At 43.0% G+C, this 13,214-nt stretch overlaps 1 protein-coding gene across 1 annotated transcript; it reads left to right on the forward strand.

Annotated features, from left to right (window-relative positions):
• The first annotated feature begins 461 nt into the window (after window positions 1-461).
• LOC102694674 (glyoxylate reductase/hydroxypyruvate reductase-like) lies at window positions 462-9,392 on the forward strand. Its single transcript, XM_006630031.3, has 9 exons — window positions 462-698; window positions 2,076-2,206; window positions 2,842-2,914; window positions 3,207-3,323; window positions 3,910-3,998; window positions 5,301-5,402; window positions 6,916-7,051; window positions 7,877-8,007; window positions 8,452-9,392. The coding sequence occupies exons 1-9, from the start codon at window positions 613-615 to the stop codon at window positions 8,571-8,573; spliced, it is 987 nt and encodes a 328-aa protein (XP_006630094.2). The 5' UTR covers window positions 462-612; the 3' UTR covers window positions 8,574-9,392.
• The last annotated feature ends 3,822 nt before the right edge of the window (window positions 9,393-13,214 follow it).

Raw genomic sequence — 13,214 nt, forward strand, 5'->3', positions numbered from 1 at the left:
TCCCTTCCACACCCTAGACCTTAAACTGCTGCTCAATGGCATTAAGGTGATATCTGATGGGACAGGCCCTCCACTTTTTTTGGTTTCTTACTCCACTGTTCAGCGGAATCAGTATTTTGTTCTTTTGTTCTGTCTTCTATCCTTCAGTTTTACCTCTTTTTATGAGGGAAGATTAGGGAGGGCACGGGCCAGAGATTCTAAATGCTGCGTTTTTTCCTTTTCGTAAATTGTTCTCAGACGAAACACCCGTGCCCCTCAAAAATAAAGACATATTCTGTAATATTACTTTAATATCTAGCTTATGTGTCGTGTATTTATGTCGGTCGAAAAACGAATGAAAACAAGTGTCACAAAGTAATTGTCAGAATGCCGTAAGCGGTTTTACTCGAGACGGTGGGTCCTTTGCACACTACTGTAGTGGCCCAAAGGAAAACACGAGGTGGCGCTCTCTGCTCTTCTGCGAGAGCGACTGCACGTAGACGACGTCCCGCCGGTGCGCACGCCTCATTCAGAGAACTGGACCCGTGAAGCCTCTCGAGTTGTTTTTTTTTTCCTCTCTTCCTTGTCCCCTTGCAGACAAGCGCTCTCTTGCTTTCGTACAAGTGTTCCCAAATGCAGGCCGCTCAGCAGCTCGTGAAGGTGTTCGTCACTAGGAGAATACCCCAGGAGGGACTGAAGGTTTTGTCACAGTCGGGGATGTGAGCGTTTTACAGTTCCTTGAGTTTACTGTGTCGGTGCTGTAGAATGTGTGTGTGTGTGTGCAAGTGCAGTTAAAAGTGCATGTGAACTTGAAAAAAAAAACAGATTAGCATGCTTTATTAAGAATTACGCATGCTTTAGTAATTTATAGTAAATTACTGGAATAACGAGGCTGATTTTCTTTTTTAACAGGGATCGTTTCATGATTTAGAATTGCAACAGTACGCAATATGCGTAAGACGTGTACTTAAATGTATTGTGAATAACGTTCATTGATTGGGTCAGAATTGTACAGCAGGCCGCAGTTACAGGTGTGCTGTTGGTGAAAAAAAAAAACTCCTTTAAGATATTCTGAACTTCTGTTTGTCTTTGTGTCTTTTAAACGAAACTCACTCAAAAATAACCTTTCCAGTCCACAAGAAACAACGTTACAGTAAGTGAATCCCTATCAAAAATAACAATACAGGATTGTTTTAAATATTCTTCCAGAATCCCACAGGCAAAATTCTTCGAAGGAAAAGAAAACAGACCCGCGGGGATTAGAGTCGAAATTTAAAAATAATAATTACAACCTAAATTACTAAACCTTTACTTCAACGTTTAGAGAACATACAGTAGGCAACCTGTGTATGGTTAGTGCTACAGAAAAATACTGCATTTTAGTGGTGGAAAAGGTAAATTTCCTTCTGTATGTAAAGCAGTTTTCAATGGAAAACCGTCAACCCTTGATTTGAATTTTACACTATACAACTATATATCCTAACATTGATTGCTTTTTTTATTGCCTAGTCAACATTGTCTGCAATAGAAGACAGAAATGATATGTAAACATAAATACTGCACCTGAGTCTTTTTCATGAGCTTGGTGTTTCCAACAGTAACGTTTCTTCCTCAGTCTTCAAGACAGATTCCCCAAAGAACTATCTAATTGAAGCCATCTACCAATATGCAAGCCCTCACAGCTCTTACTGCACAGTAATATTTTAGTAGCATTATAGGATAAGAGATCACTTAACCTTTAGTTGCCACCCAGTTTTTTTTACATGTTATATTTCACACCTACACACGATATATACTTGCATATAAACATAATTCAGGAAAAGTGCTTCCCATTGTGCTTTCATCACTGTGTATTACAGTATTCTAATCGAGCATCTGTAGCAACACAGAAGAAGTCCTCCGCAGCTGAACGGTGTCTGCAAACAGTCATCCTGGGCACGCTTCTCGCCGGTCCTGTAGTGATATTATCAAATCTGTATGCACCCTGAGTCCCCGAAGCTGCTGTCATTTTCCCTGATGAAAGTCGTCCCAAGAGGCCCCGTGTTTCGTGCACGATGCGTGACGCGTAACGCAGCGTGGATCTGTGTGTGTCTCAGATGTCACGTGCAACTGTGGGACTCGGACGAGCCCGTCCCCCAGGCGGAGCTGCTGAAGGGAGTGTCGGGGGCTCGGGGGCTGCTCTGTCTTCTGTCGGACAATATCGACCAGGAGGTGCTGGATGCTGCAGGTGGGTCCGTTCTCGCCTTATTTCCCTTTCCCCGTTGGAGCCGCGTTGGTGCGGGGGGGTGATACCTTCCCAGGCAGGGCAAAAAAAAAAACCCTGTTGTGGTCCTGACGTGGTGGAAGTATAACGTGTATATAAACTAAAAACGGCAAATTATGCAGTGCAGTTTCCAACATTCAAAATATGTCACGCTGACGTAAACTCACTTGGAATTGATGTGTGTTTTGGTTATGATCACGGTCATTTCTCACAATACCATCTGTTAAGGCAAAAGGGCAGGTTCTAATATTAAAGAGAAAAAAAGCCACTGCTGTAGTTGCGGTTATACTGTATAAAGCGAGATTCTTTCCAGGTCAGAAAGGTGAGGCCAGAGCTTATGTGACAGCGGTGGGTAGAAATGATTCATGCCGGTAAGCTTCTGAATGTATTTTCTCATAGGAGATTATCCACGAGATGAATGAGAATTCATGGGATTAGTCATTCGTTTTAGTGACTTAATAATTGCGTGCCATCTTGTGGCTGTCGTCTCCCCGTGCCAACGGATTGATGTCAACAATGTTGTTTCGGTTTTTGAAGTTTGTTTGACTTGTTAGACTTTTTTAGAGCTGCTTTTTTTTTTTTTTGGTCTTCGTCTCCAGGGCCGGATCTGAAGGTCATCAGCACTCTGTCTGTCGGCTTTGACCACCTTGCCATTGAAGACATCAGAAACCGGTCAGCACCACCAACTCTCGTGCCTCACAGCCTCAGTAGATCCAAAAGCAGCCCTTGCCTTCCCCATATCTTTCCTCCAATAGGCCACGTGTCTGCCTAAAGTTACACGTGGCTGTTTAAGCCACAGACTAGGATCATGAGAGATATAAGTGTTTCCATCGTCTCAGGATCTGGTGCTTTATTCCTCTAGTGTCCCTTTCTCTGTGCCAAGCCAGGTGCTGCAGGATTCACCAGTGCAGATTCCGCGTTGCGGTGCTGTCTCACACCTCGCTGCTCATTGGCTGTGTTTCAGGGGCATAAGAGTCGGCTACACTCCTGACGTGCTGACAGATGCCACAGCTGAGCTCACCGTGGCACTCCTGCTGGCCACAGCACGGAGAATCCCGGAGGCCGTGGCGGAGGTGAAGAAGTAAGTCTCGGCACAGAAGCCGACTCGTGTAGTTGGATGCGGGGAGCGTGTGCATCGGTTCCTGTTCCCGTTCCTGTTTCACACCGGCTTCTGCCTGAGTCGGGCCTCGTTTTGTTTTTTTTAACTTTCCCACTAGTCAGGAGGCGAGATGTGTCGCAGGTTCAAACTGTGAAATATTCCTCTTGGAAGTATCATGTCATGAAACCAAACTGGTGACCCTCATGGTAACAAACACATCATGGAAAGTAAAAGGCCTGTTACTTTTTCTTAATTCTCAAGTTTCTCAAGTTTCTGAGCCATACTCCTTCTGCAGCTCATCCTAGACTGTCCCCCCCTGGGTGAGAGAATGGCTAAGAAATTACAGTGTACCTGTCTCTAATGTAACGTCTCTTCCTGTAGCACCTAACGGTAATTATAAGTCTCTCATTCAGCTGCTGTCCCAGGCAGCCTTGAACGACCTCTGTGATCTAACCAGGCAAGTTGTGTTGTTATTGGGCGGAATGCTGAAAGGTTTATATTTCCGCTCTGCGAAGGGAGGGGACATGACCTTTGATCTTCGCCCTCTGACATTGATTCTTTCATCCAGTGGAGGCTGGAGCACCTGGAAGCCGTTGTGGATGTGTGGTTATGGCCTGTCTGGGAGCACCGTGGGTGTCATTGGCCTTGGACGAATAGGTATTTCTTTTGCCACTGAAGCATTAACATGGTCAACCCTAAAGAATTGCCTAAGCACAAATTAAAGAAATACTTAATAATAGTTTGAGGCCACCAATGACAGATAATCTGATCATGCCAGGTCATTGGCCTTTGCATAGTACTGGCAGGGAACATCACACTCATAAAGATTAACTTCATAGATAAACCAGCTAATGATTCACTTTGGTGGATGCCTGTTTAAAACAAGGCATTGCACACAGTCACTGGAATTATTGTCCGAATCAACTTGGTGTCACTGTCAAGAGTCAGAATCAGCACTGTGTGTTTTTCTGCAACATTTCTAGGCGTCGACATTTTGAATACTCGGATGACCAACTGTAATTTTAGGCAAAGTGAATTTTATTTCAGCTTTTTAGATGACAGCTGTAGGCAGATATTGAAAAGTCCTCTTGCTGCTGACTCTTGAGTATATGCAGCTGGAGCTGTTCTTGAGGTAACAGATTTTTGAATCGCCCCAAGCTGGATTTAGATTTCCCTCTGAGGAGGTTAGAAACGACTCGGAATCGTTAGACTCAAAGTAACATGAAGTGATAGCGTGCCCTGTGATGACCTGTGAAATCCACTCAGTGGGATGGTGCTATCTGGAGCTGTGTGCAGTAGAAAAGTTTCCACAGATAGTGCTATTGCAGCATTATCAGAGTAGCAGAGTGCCCCATGGTAGAGAACGGATAATTACGGGATGGCTAAGCCCTTCAGCCACTTGAGTTCTACCCCAGCTGTCTGTTTTCGCAGGAATCTGAAAACATCGTCAGAAAATTACGCCTTTCTAGTTTTCTGGATTGTAGAAGCATGACGAGAAATGATTCGGCTGTGCTTCAGACAGTCCGTCACTGATATGTAGAAGGCAAACATTTCATTTTTTTTATTATTTTTAAGTTTCAAAAGCAAAATGGTAGAGACACAAACATGTATTCTGTAAATACATGTAAAAAACAGGACAATATCGTGTCGGGGATGACCAATACTTAAAGAATACGAGAGGTTTTAAATGAGAGGAGGCCTTCTAGCGTATTTGATTGCTAGAAGCTTGATGACTACAAGAAGTTAGTTAAGCAGTATTGTTCCTTAAGCCAAGCCATGTTGACATTTCAAGGAAACACTGCAGTTTAAGGAAATTTAAGGTTCCTCATGTGACGTTTTCAAGGTACGATGTCGGCCTCTTCATAGTTCTGAAAAAAATGATTCAAGTTGCTGCCAACGTACTGAATTTCATGATGAAAAGACGTCAGTGTGACTCAGCCATGCCTCTGTTGCCTCCAGGTCTGGCCATTGCCAAGAGGCTGAAGCCCTTTGGAGTGAAACGTCTGCTATACTGGGGGCGGACACCCAAGCCAGAGGCCTCCGAGGTGGAAGGAGAGTTTGGTAAGAGCCGCAGGGCAAGCAGTGCGGAGATGAGGGTTGACGGGAGACCTGATAGAGCACACTGGGCTGCCCTTTCATCCAGGCATGGTTTTGAAAAACTGGCGGCTCTTGTAGAAGTCAGCACCAGGTGCTGCATCTTCCAGACTTACTACCTTAGGTGGGGGACATTTGTAAGGGCTAGATACACGACACTTATCTTTTCTGCTGATCCACTGCAGTGTCTACAGCTGGGAAAAACTGAAACGAGCGCAAACCGTTGTGCCAAACGAGCCCCACCTGCTCGTGTATATAACAGAACTTCAGGAGGATGGTTAGGTCCTCAGTCTCCTATTCTCGCACAGTTCCACTCGCCTGCTTATATAAATCTCAAACGCAGGTCTTCCCTTTGTGTCTTGCATCCCTCTGGAACCACCCCATTTACACCCTTGCATCAGACTACATAGGGGGTTTGAGCAGCCTGTTCAGGCAGCTAAGCTGCCCTGCCCTGTGCTAGTTGAGTCACACCCAATACTCTCTCTACACATAAGAGATCACTTTATTAGCCATATGCAATTTCTTGCATTAGGACTTTGTCTTTCCGCATACTCCAGCTTGCTCTCCATGAGACACAGACGGGAAGACAGAAGCTTGAGGTCAGAGCCATTTATACGGCACGCCTGGAGCAGCTGGGGTTAAGGGCCTTGCTCGGGGACCTCTGCCGGTCCACCTTCCACCCACAAGCGCAGATCCTTAGCCACAGTGCCACTGCTCTGCCCCCTTATCAGTTTTATTAGGCAGGGGAGGCGAGTGCACATTAGCTGCTGTGGTGAATTGAATCTGTGAGTGCAGGCTGAGAGCAGGATGGGGCCACGCTGATGTGGGAGAAACAGCCCCTGTAGGAACAGAGCCAGCAGCCATATCACTCTGCAACTCACAACTGGCAACCCACTGAAGCTCTGCAGGTGTGAGCCTGGTCAGTACCTGGATGGGAGACCTCCTGGGAAAAACTAAGGTTGCTGCTGGAAGAGGTGTTAGTGGGGCCAGCAGGGGGCGCTCACCCTGTGGTCCATGTGGGTTCTAATGCCCCAGTATAGTGACGGGGACACTCTACTGCAAACAGGCGCCGTCCTTCGGATGAGACGTAAATCCGAGGGCCAAATTTCCCATTGGCCCTTACCAATCATCCTAATCATCCCCATCTATGAATTGGCTTCATTACTCTGCTCTCCTCCCCACTGAGAGCTGATGTGTGGTGAGCGTTCTGGCGCACTATGGCTGCCGTCGCATCATCCAGGTGGGGCTGCACATTGGTGGTGGTGGAGGGGATCCCCATTACCTGTAAAGCGCTTTGAGTGGAGTGTCCAGAAAAGCGCTATATAAGTGTAAGCAATTATTATTATTATTATTATTATTATTATTAATTAACAGAGGGAAGGGGCACAGCGGGAGAGCAGACGGGCTGTGTGCTGCCCCTCTCCATTCTTGAGCTCGCGTCAATCCGGAAGATCCTAATTCCCAGCCCTCTTGTCTCCAGTGCCTTTGGACGCACTACTGGGAGAGTCCGACTTTGTGGTTGTGTCCTGTGCTTTGACTCCTGAAACGCAACAGCTGTGCAGCAAGGACTTCTTTGGCAAAATGAAGAAAACCGCAGTGTTTGTCAACTCCAGCAGGTACAGCAGACCACGTTTTAACTAGGCAGTTGCTTTGCTGTTAATGTTACTCCTCTATGATATTTTTTCATAGGAAATATGTAATTAATCGGATGTATTTGATTGAGCGAAGTAATGGTTGAACCTGTTAATACCATATCAAATGTCACGAGAATGACACAAATCTCTAAAATATGAAACCCTCCTCCCTGTCCTCCTGTTCCTGAAGGGGAAGAGGAAAGTGTGCCCGTGTACCTCAGTGAGGTAAGAGCACCATAGCCTGGCAGTTAAAATGCATTCAACCCCACAGACATCAGATGGCGTGCAAGTGCTCTTGTCCCCTCCAACAAATACACTGACCGCTCCTAATGACCAAACGGAACGCCAGCCCAGGTGCCAGAAAGGTCCCACTGCCTTCGTTGCCCACATGAGAACCATGTGCTCTTTATCTGGGCACTGTGTGCGCTCATATCCATCAGGAATGGACAACTGCAGTCTTCGGGGAACATGATGTCGGTAGTTTACATACAGTCTGGCATCAAGATTTAACTAAACTAAATTATTTTTATAGAAGTCATATCCCTGGTTCTTCATTGATTGCTAATTTAAAACCTACATTATTCTGGCATTTGGTGAATAGAGTTGCCTGTGGTTGATACTGAAAGCTTTATAAAAGGGCATTTATTGTCCAGGGTATAAAAATGCACACGTCCGGCAACCTGACTTCTTCGTTTTCTTCGACTTGTGTCGTTTCTGTTATGGCTTTGATAGGCAGAGTGTGCAGTTGGAGCAAGGTGAGATAAAGGGGCACATCCAGCTGGTATTTCTGTTTTCTGGTTTGTCCAGAGGTGCCGTGGTGAACCAGGAGGACCTGTACGAGGCCCTGTCCAGTGGACAGATAGCTGCGGCTGGTCTGGACGTCACCACCCCTGAGCCCCTGCCCCCTGACCACCCTCTTCTGAAGCTGAAGAACTGCGGTAAGACCAAGACTGTGAGTGGCAGATGAAAGAGTCGGATCCAGAATGGGCTGAAATTGTAGTTCACATTTGCAGTCTGCCACTTTACATTTCAGTAAGTCGTATGTGATGTTTGTGAAATATAACAGTTTGTTTATAGTGATATTAATTAAGTGATTAATTAATTAAGTGATATTAATTAGCTCATATGTACTAGTATAAAGTTCCTTTTAGTGCAGATGTTTACTTCCATAACAAATATTTCAAAAGAAACAAGGTGCAGTGTTTTGCACAGACATAAGCAGAAGTTACATTTAAAGTCTTAAGATTCTAGATATCATGGTGACACTCCTGAATTGCGATAACCACTTGAGAATGCAATCAGTGAGTCTCTGAATCAACTACAGTCTGCATTCTTCATTTTGTTGTGCTCTTACTTGTCATTTTTTCCCACGATGGTTTCAGTTATCCTGCCACACATTGGCAGTGCCACCTACTCTACGAGGGGCATCATGTCTGTGCTGGCTGCCAACAACCTCCTGGCAGGACTGATGGGAGGGAAGATGCCCAGCGAGCTCGTGCTCTAAGCCTGGGAACGTCGCCATGCAGCCCGTACCCCTCCAAGAGCCCAGCATCTGAAGAAACTGGCGCGACTGCAAAGCTTTCATCTCATGAAAAGTTCAGTGTGACTCCCAGATTTGCTGTTTGTAAAGCAGTCATAACAAAGCAGGGAATTGTGTGGAGAATACTAATTGGTGAAAGGCATTGTATCTCAGTCTGGTGACCCAATCACACTAGGCATCTCTAAATCATACACACAGCATATGTACTGTAGAATATGACTTATTTTCCCCAATATATCTGAAAAGTGTTAAACACGAATTTATACACAAATTATTAGATTTTACTTTAGAGAATACTACAGAATATTTAATTTCCTTTTTGATTTTTCATGTTACCCAGTATTTAACTGCCCTGGTTTGTTTTCCTTTCCTGCAGCTTGAAAGATTTCAGTGTGGCCATGAACTCCAAACACAAAAGCTTCAGTTTCAACACTTCATTTTGGATTTTATTCCTCTCTATACAGTGGCCTTTCATTGTCAGACTTGTACTTTCTGGAACATATTCTACTTTAGAAGTTATGTCAATTCACAGTAAATATCATTTTTTCTCCTTAACTTCCATTGAACAAAGTTTTTTTTAATTTAGTCCAGATACTTTTGCCAAACTTCAGATGTACATTTGTGGACAAATAGGTGTAGCATAAGTGCAGCTGACGCAGGTTACGTAAAAACCTGTAATACTGGTACTGTGTGCCATAGTGGCATGCTCAAAATCTGTACAGTGTTTGTATAAAATGTACATCTAATTGTAACCGCCTTATAACAAATTGATTCTGAAACTCACCTGTTGTCCCGTGTTGAGTTTGTCTTAAATGGTAAGACATACAAATGTTCAGTGCAGCACCTAAAATGTCTAAAAAAAAAGTTTTGGAGTGATGGGGTCCCATGGGTGTATCGATAAACATGGGCTTGTATTTAAAAAGAATTCGATCACTAATTTATCTCTTCCTACAAGAGGAAGGTATCAGTCTGACCCTCTAGCCAGCTGAGGAAAAAACATCTCACAGTGGGCTACTTTCTGCTGTAAAACTGCAATTCAAGCAGGTAGCTGCGTCAGTATGCGTTGGCTGCAAAGGAACAAGTAAAGGTTTATTCTACGCTGAAAAATGAAACACCATTTAGGCCGTGGAGCCTTCTTCAGGCTTCACACCAAATGTTTTCTTCTCTTTTCAGCATAGAATAAACCTTTACTTGTTCCTTCATAAAGCAATGCTTAGTTGATTGAGTGATTCATTGGTGTCTTCATTCAGCTTTAACTCAATACTGCAGTACAGAGTAAAAGCCTAATGTACAGCTGAAAGAAAAGCCCTTACTGTAGGTACAGTAGAGAGGGAAGTCTTATTCTGTCTTTTGCTTCAAAATGCTGTTTATAAAGCCAAAAAACACTTTCAGCCATTAAAGACCTCTATTATGTACTTTTTTAAAAATTCAATTACAGAATTTGTTGTCAGGTTTAGGAGAAACAGACAATACCAACCACGCCTGGTTCTTTTAAGCTTTATTCCAGCTTATACAACAAGTGAAATGTAATACATATTTTTCTTTTCTACAAAGTAGTAAACACAGTTTCATTCTCTAAGAGTTACACTACACATAGTGTAAGTACAGTATATTTTCTTTGCTTTTGGCATATTTCTTAGCTCTGGCTTTAGAATCCAGAGTTGTAAGGCAATAACTTTTTTTAAGGTTTCAGTTTTTTTTATAAACAATTGCAGTTGGATTTATTACGTTAAGGTTGTATAAATATATCATTTTTACAGTGCACTTTCACACATTCACATAGATTTACGTCCAGGAGCCTGTACACATGTGCATACAAAATTCAAATTCTTATTTAAAAAAAGTCTGATTTATCAGATTGAAGGAGAAGGGCAAGGTCTGGCCTCAACTCTGCCTATTGAGTCACCTTTTCACACATTTTCCACCTGGACCAATAGAATGAAGTTATTAGACCCAGAAGCTTCAACGGTGGACTTGGATTGGAAGCAATTTGTGTGCTTGCAAATACCAGGCAGTTGTGTCCTGAATGTAGTCTTTCAGTGGTTAGATAACCCTTTTGTTTCACACAGAATTTGACCTAAGGTCCTCAGCATCCTGAATACTTTAAACTCGGGAGGTATGGTGATTTACACCAACCTGGCTACCCTCAGAAAATAAAAAACAATTCTGCTGCCTCCGATCTCCTAAAACATGGGGCTGTTCAGTTTGTGTGGCAGGAGGTTCACATTGTGCAGTCATGCTGTTCAAGTAACTTCTCATAGGTCTGGAATAAAAGTGCGGACTCAAATTTGAGCAGGCTGCATTTTACAATATTGAGTAAACAACTGTGCATCAAAAGAAACATAACTTAATCACAAAGTAATTTTTGTAGCAGGTGCACTGAACTTTAATGAAGAGACACAACCTAGATAAATTAATTATGCTTATCGCCTACTGGGGGCTGAAACTGAAACTCGCAAGCTAGTAGACCATCGGAAACAATAAAAGATGTACATCTGTAACCAATGCCTTGCAAGTCGTTGTGGATACTGTCTTGTGTAATCCTGCCTCATTCCTCTCATAACAGATTGGAGAGCTGGTCTCTGAGCCCTAGATGCCCCACATCATCTCAAATCATCGCGCACCCGTTCAATGAGGTTCAAGTCTGGCAGGTAGGGCTGGCGTTGTATGCCGGTCACAATCTCCTCTTTCAAAGTCATGCTTACATGACCAGCTTGAAGATGTGCATTATCCTTCTGGAATGCTGTCATGTCAGCATGACCATGCAGGAGGAGAAGCAAGTTCAGGTCCCAGGGCTCTGATCAATATTGTGCCAGGTAGTTAGATCACCATCAGTCACTGTAGCCACTGCTCTAATGCCTAGACAACTCCTGTCCAGACCTTCACACTTGGAAATCCACAAAGATGCAAAGATGTGCAAATCTTTCTGCATGTCCTCTCCACACTCACTCGCGTCCATCGGGGCTCAGGAAAAAAAGCCTTTAGTCAAAGCCTAAACAGTGCTATATGAGGTACTATTTCAACAAACCCATGGCATAAAGGCATGTTTGTTTTATTATTGGTTCCTTTTCTGATTTATTCTGTCTTGACACTCACCAGTTGCGACTCAAGAGGTTAAATCATCTCATCACCTGTGCCAAATCAATTCTCTCATTTAGTTCTCGTGAAACAGTTACAAGTCATCTGAATATTGCACACAGTCGTTCATGAATGATCACGTGGCAAATGGTTGAACCAATATCAGCCCACGGCTTTTATTTTTCCAAAACTATGCATTTATAGAGTGATAGGTTTCTTTTGATGCTCAGTACACCTTGTGTAAAAGTCAATTACATTTTAAAACTACAATAACATGCACTCCTAGTATTCATCATAAAGGTTTAATGACATATGATAGGCTGCATATGAAAATGCACTGTAATATCTTTTTTGTCTCCAGCTAGTGACCACTTTAACCATTAGTGACATCAGCACCAGTCACGAAGCCTTTAAAATGTTGCGTTAACATGGAGCAACTCTCTCAATAATGGCCCGAAGAAGGAACACAGATTACCTCACTGCTGAAAAGAACTTTACCCTGGCTGTATATAAGGTGTGTTCACTTCACATTTTGTTGTTGCGTAGAGATCCTTACTCCCGTTTACAGGAATGGAAAATATCATTACCAATATTGCCACCAAATTAATTTAACCTGAGTCTTTAAATTGGTCTTGTGCTTCAGCTGATTTTGTTTTTTTTATTTCCATACTGCCACAAATAAATCTAATTATCCTGCATACAGAATGTTACCATTCAGCAAGACGGAGACAAGCAGTTAGTTCCTTACAGGCATATATCAGACTAATCTATGTTAAAAATCCATTAATGATCACTTATTTAATAGCTGGACGCAGCACAGTTCAGAGACGTCCTTCTCAGCATAGGGAGTTGAGAACTACAAATAACCTCTGGTAATAAATTATTTTCTCTTTAAATCATTGGACCACTAAGTCCAAATATACTGCTTAAGTAAACAATCCAATTATATTTTTTTAAATCTGCAATTAAGTAACCAGGCTATGTGAAAAAGATTTGTTTTAAAGCTACACTTTTACAGAGCTTCTGTTTCATTTCTTATAACCAACTCCAATGGCAAAGTGCTCTAGTTACTAAGGGTGCATAAACGAGAGAATCGCTGAGCAGCCACCTCCAGTCTGGACCATCCATCTCTCCCACAGAGACAGAGAATACAGGCGCCCATCCTCTGGATATGGGTTAGCAAGTCTAAAAAGCTGCCAAAAACAAACTTTCAGTCTTTTTAACCAGGCTAAGTTAGAATTTTGTGATTCAGGATTTCATTCCTGCTGGGAAATAAAAACTGCTAAGTGCCCATGAACATAGTTGCCATTCCACAGCCTGTATTTATTTTTAAAAAGTACTTCTTTGTAGAAACCAAGAATTTGCTAGACATGTTTTAAGGATCACTGTTTGGTGAAACTGTATTCACTGTGGAAAAGGAGTGGCCCCTATGGACATCTTATCGAAAGAGCTATTGACATTGCAGAACAGCACATTACAGAAATAACTACATTTTTGTAATAGAATTTTCTTTCCTTATCTTAAGAG

Source organism: Lepisosteus oculatus, chromosome 1, assembly GCF_040954835.1.
Source record: "Lepisosteus oculatus isolate fLepOcu1 chromosome 1, fLepOcu1.hap2, whole genome shotgun sequence".
Lineage (NCBI taxonomy): Eukaryota > Metazoa > Chordata > Actinopteri > Semionotiformes > Lepisosteidae > Lepisosteus > Lepisosteus oculatus.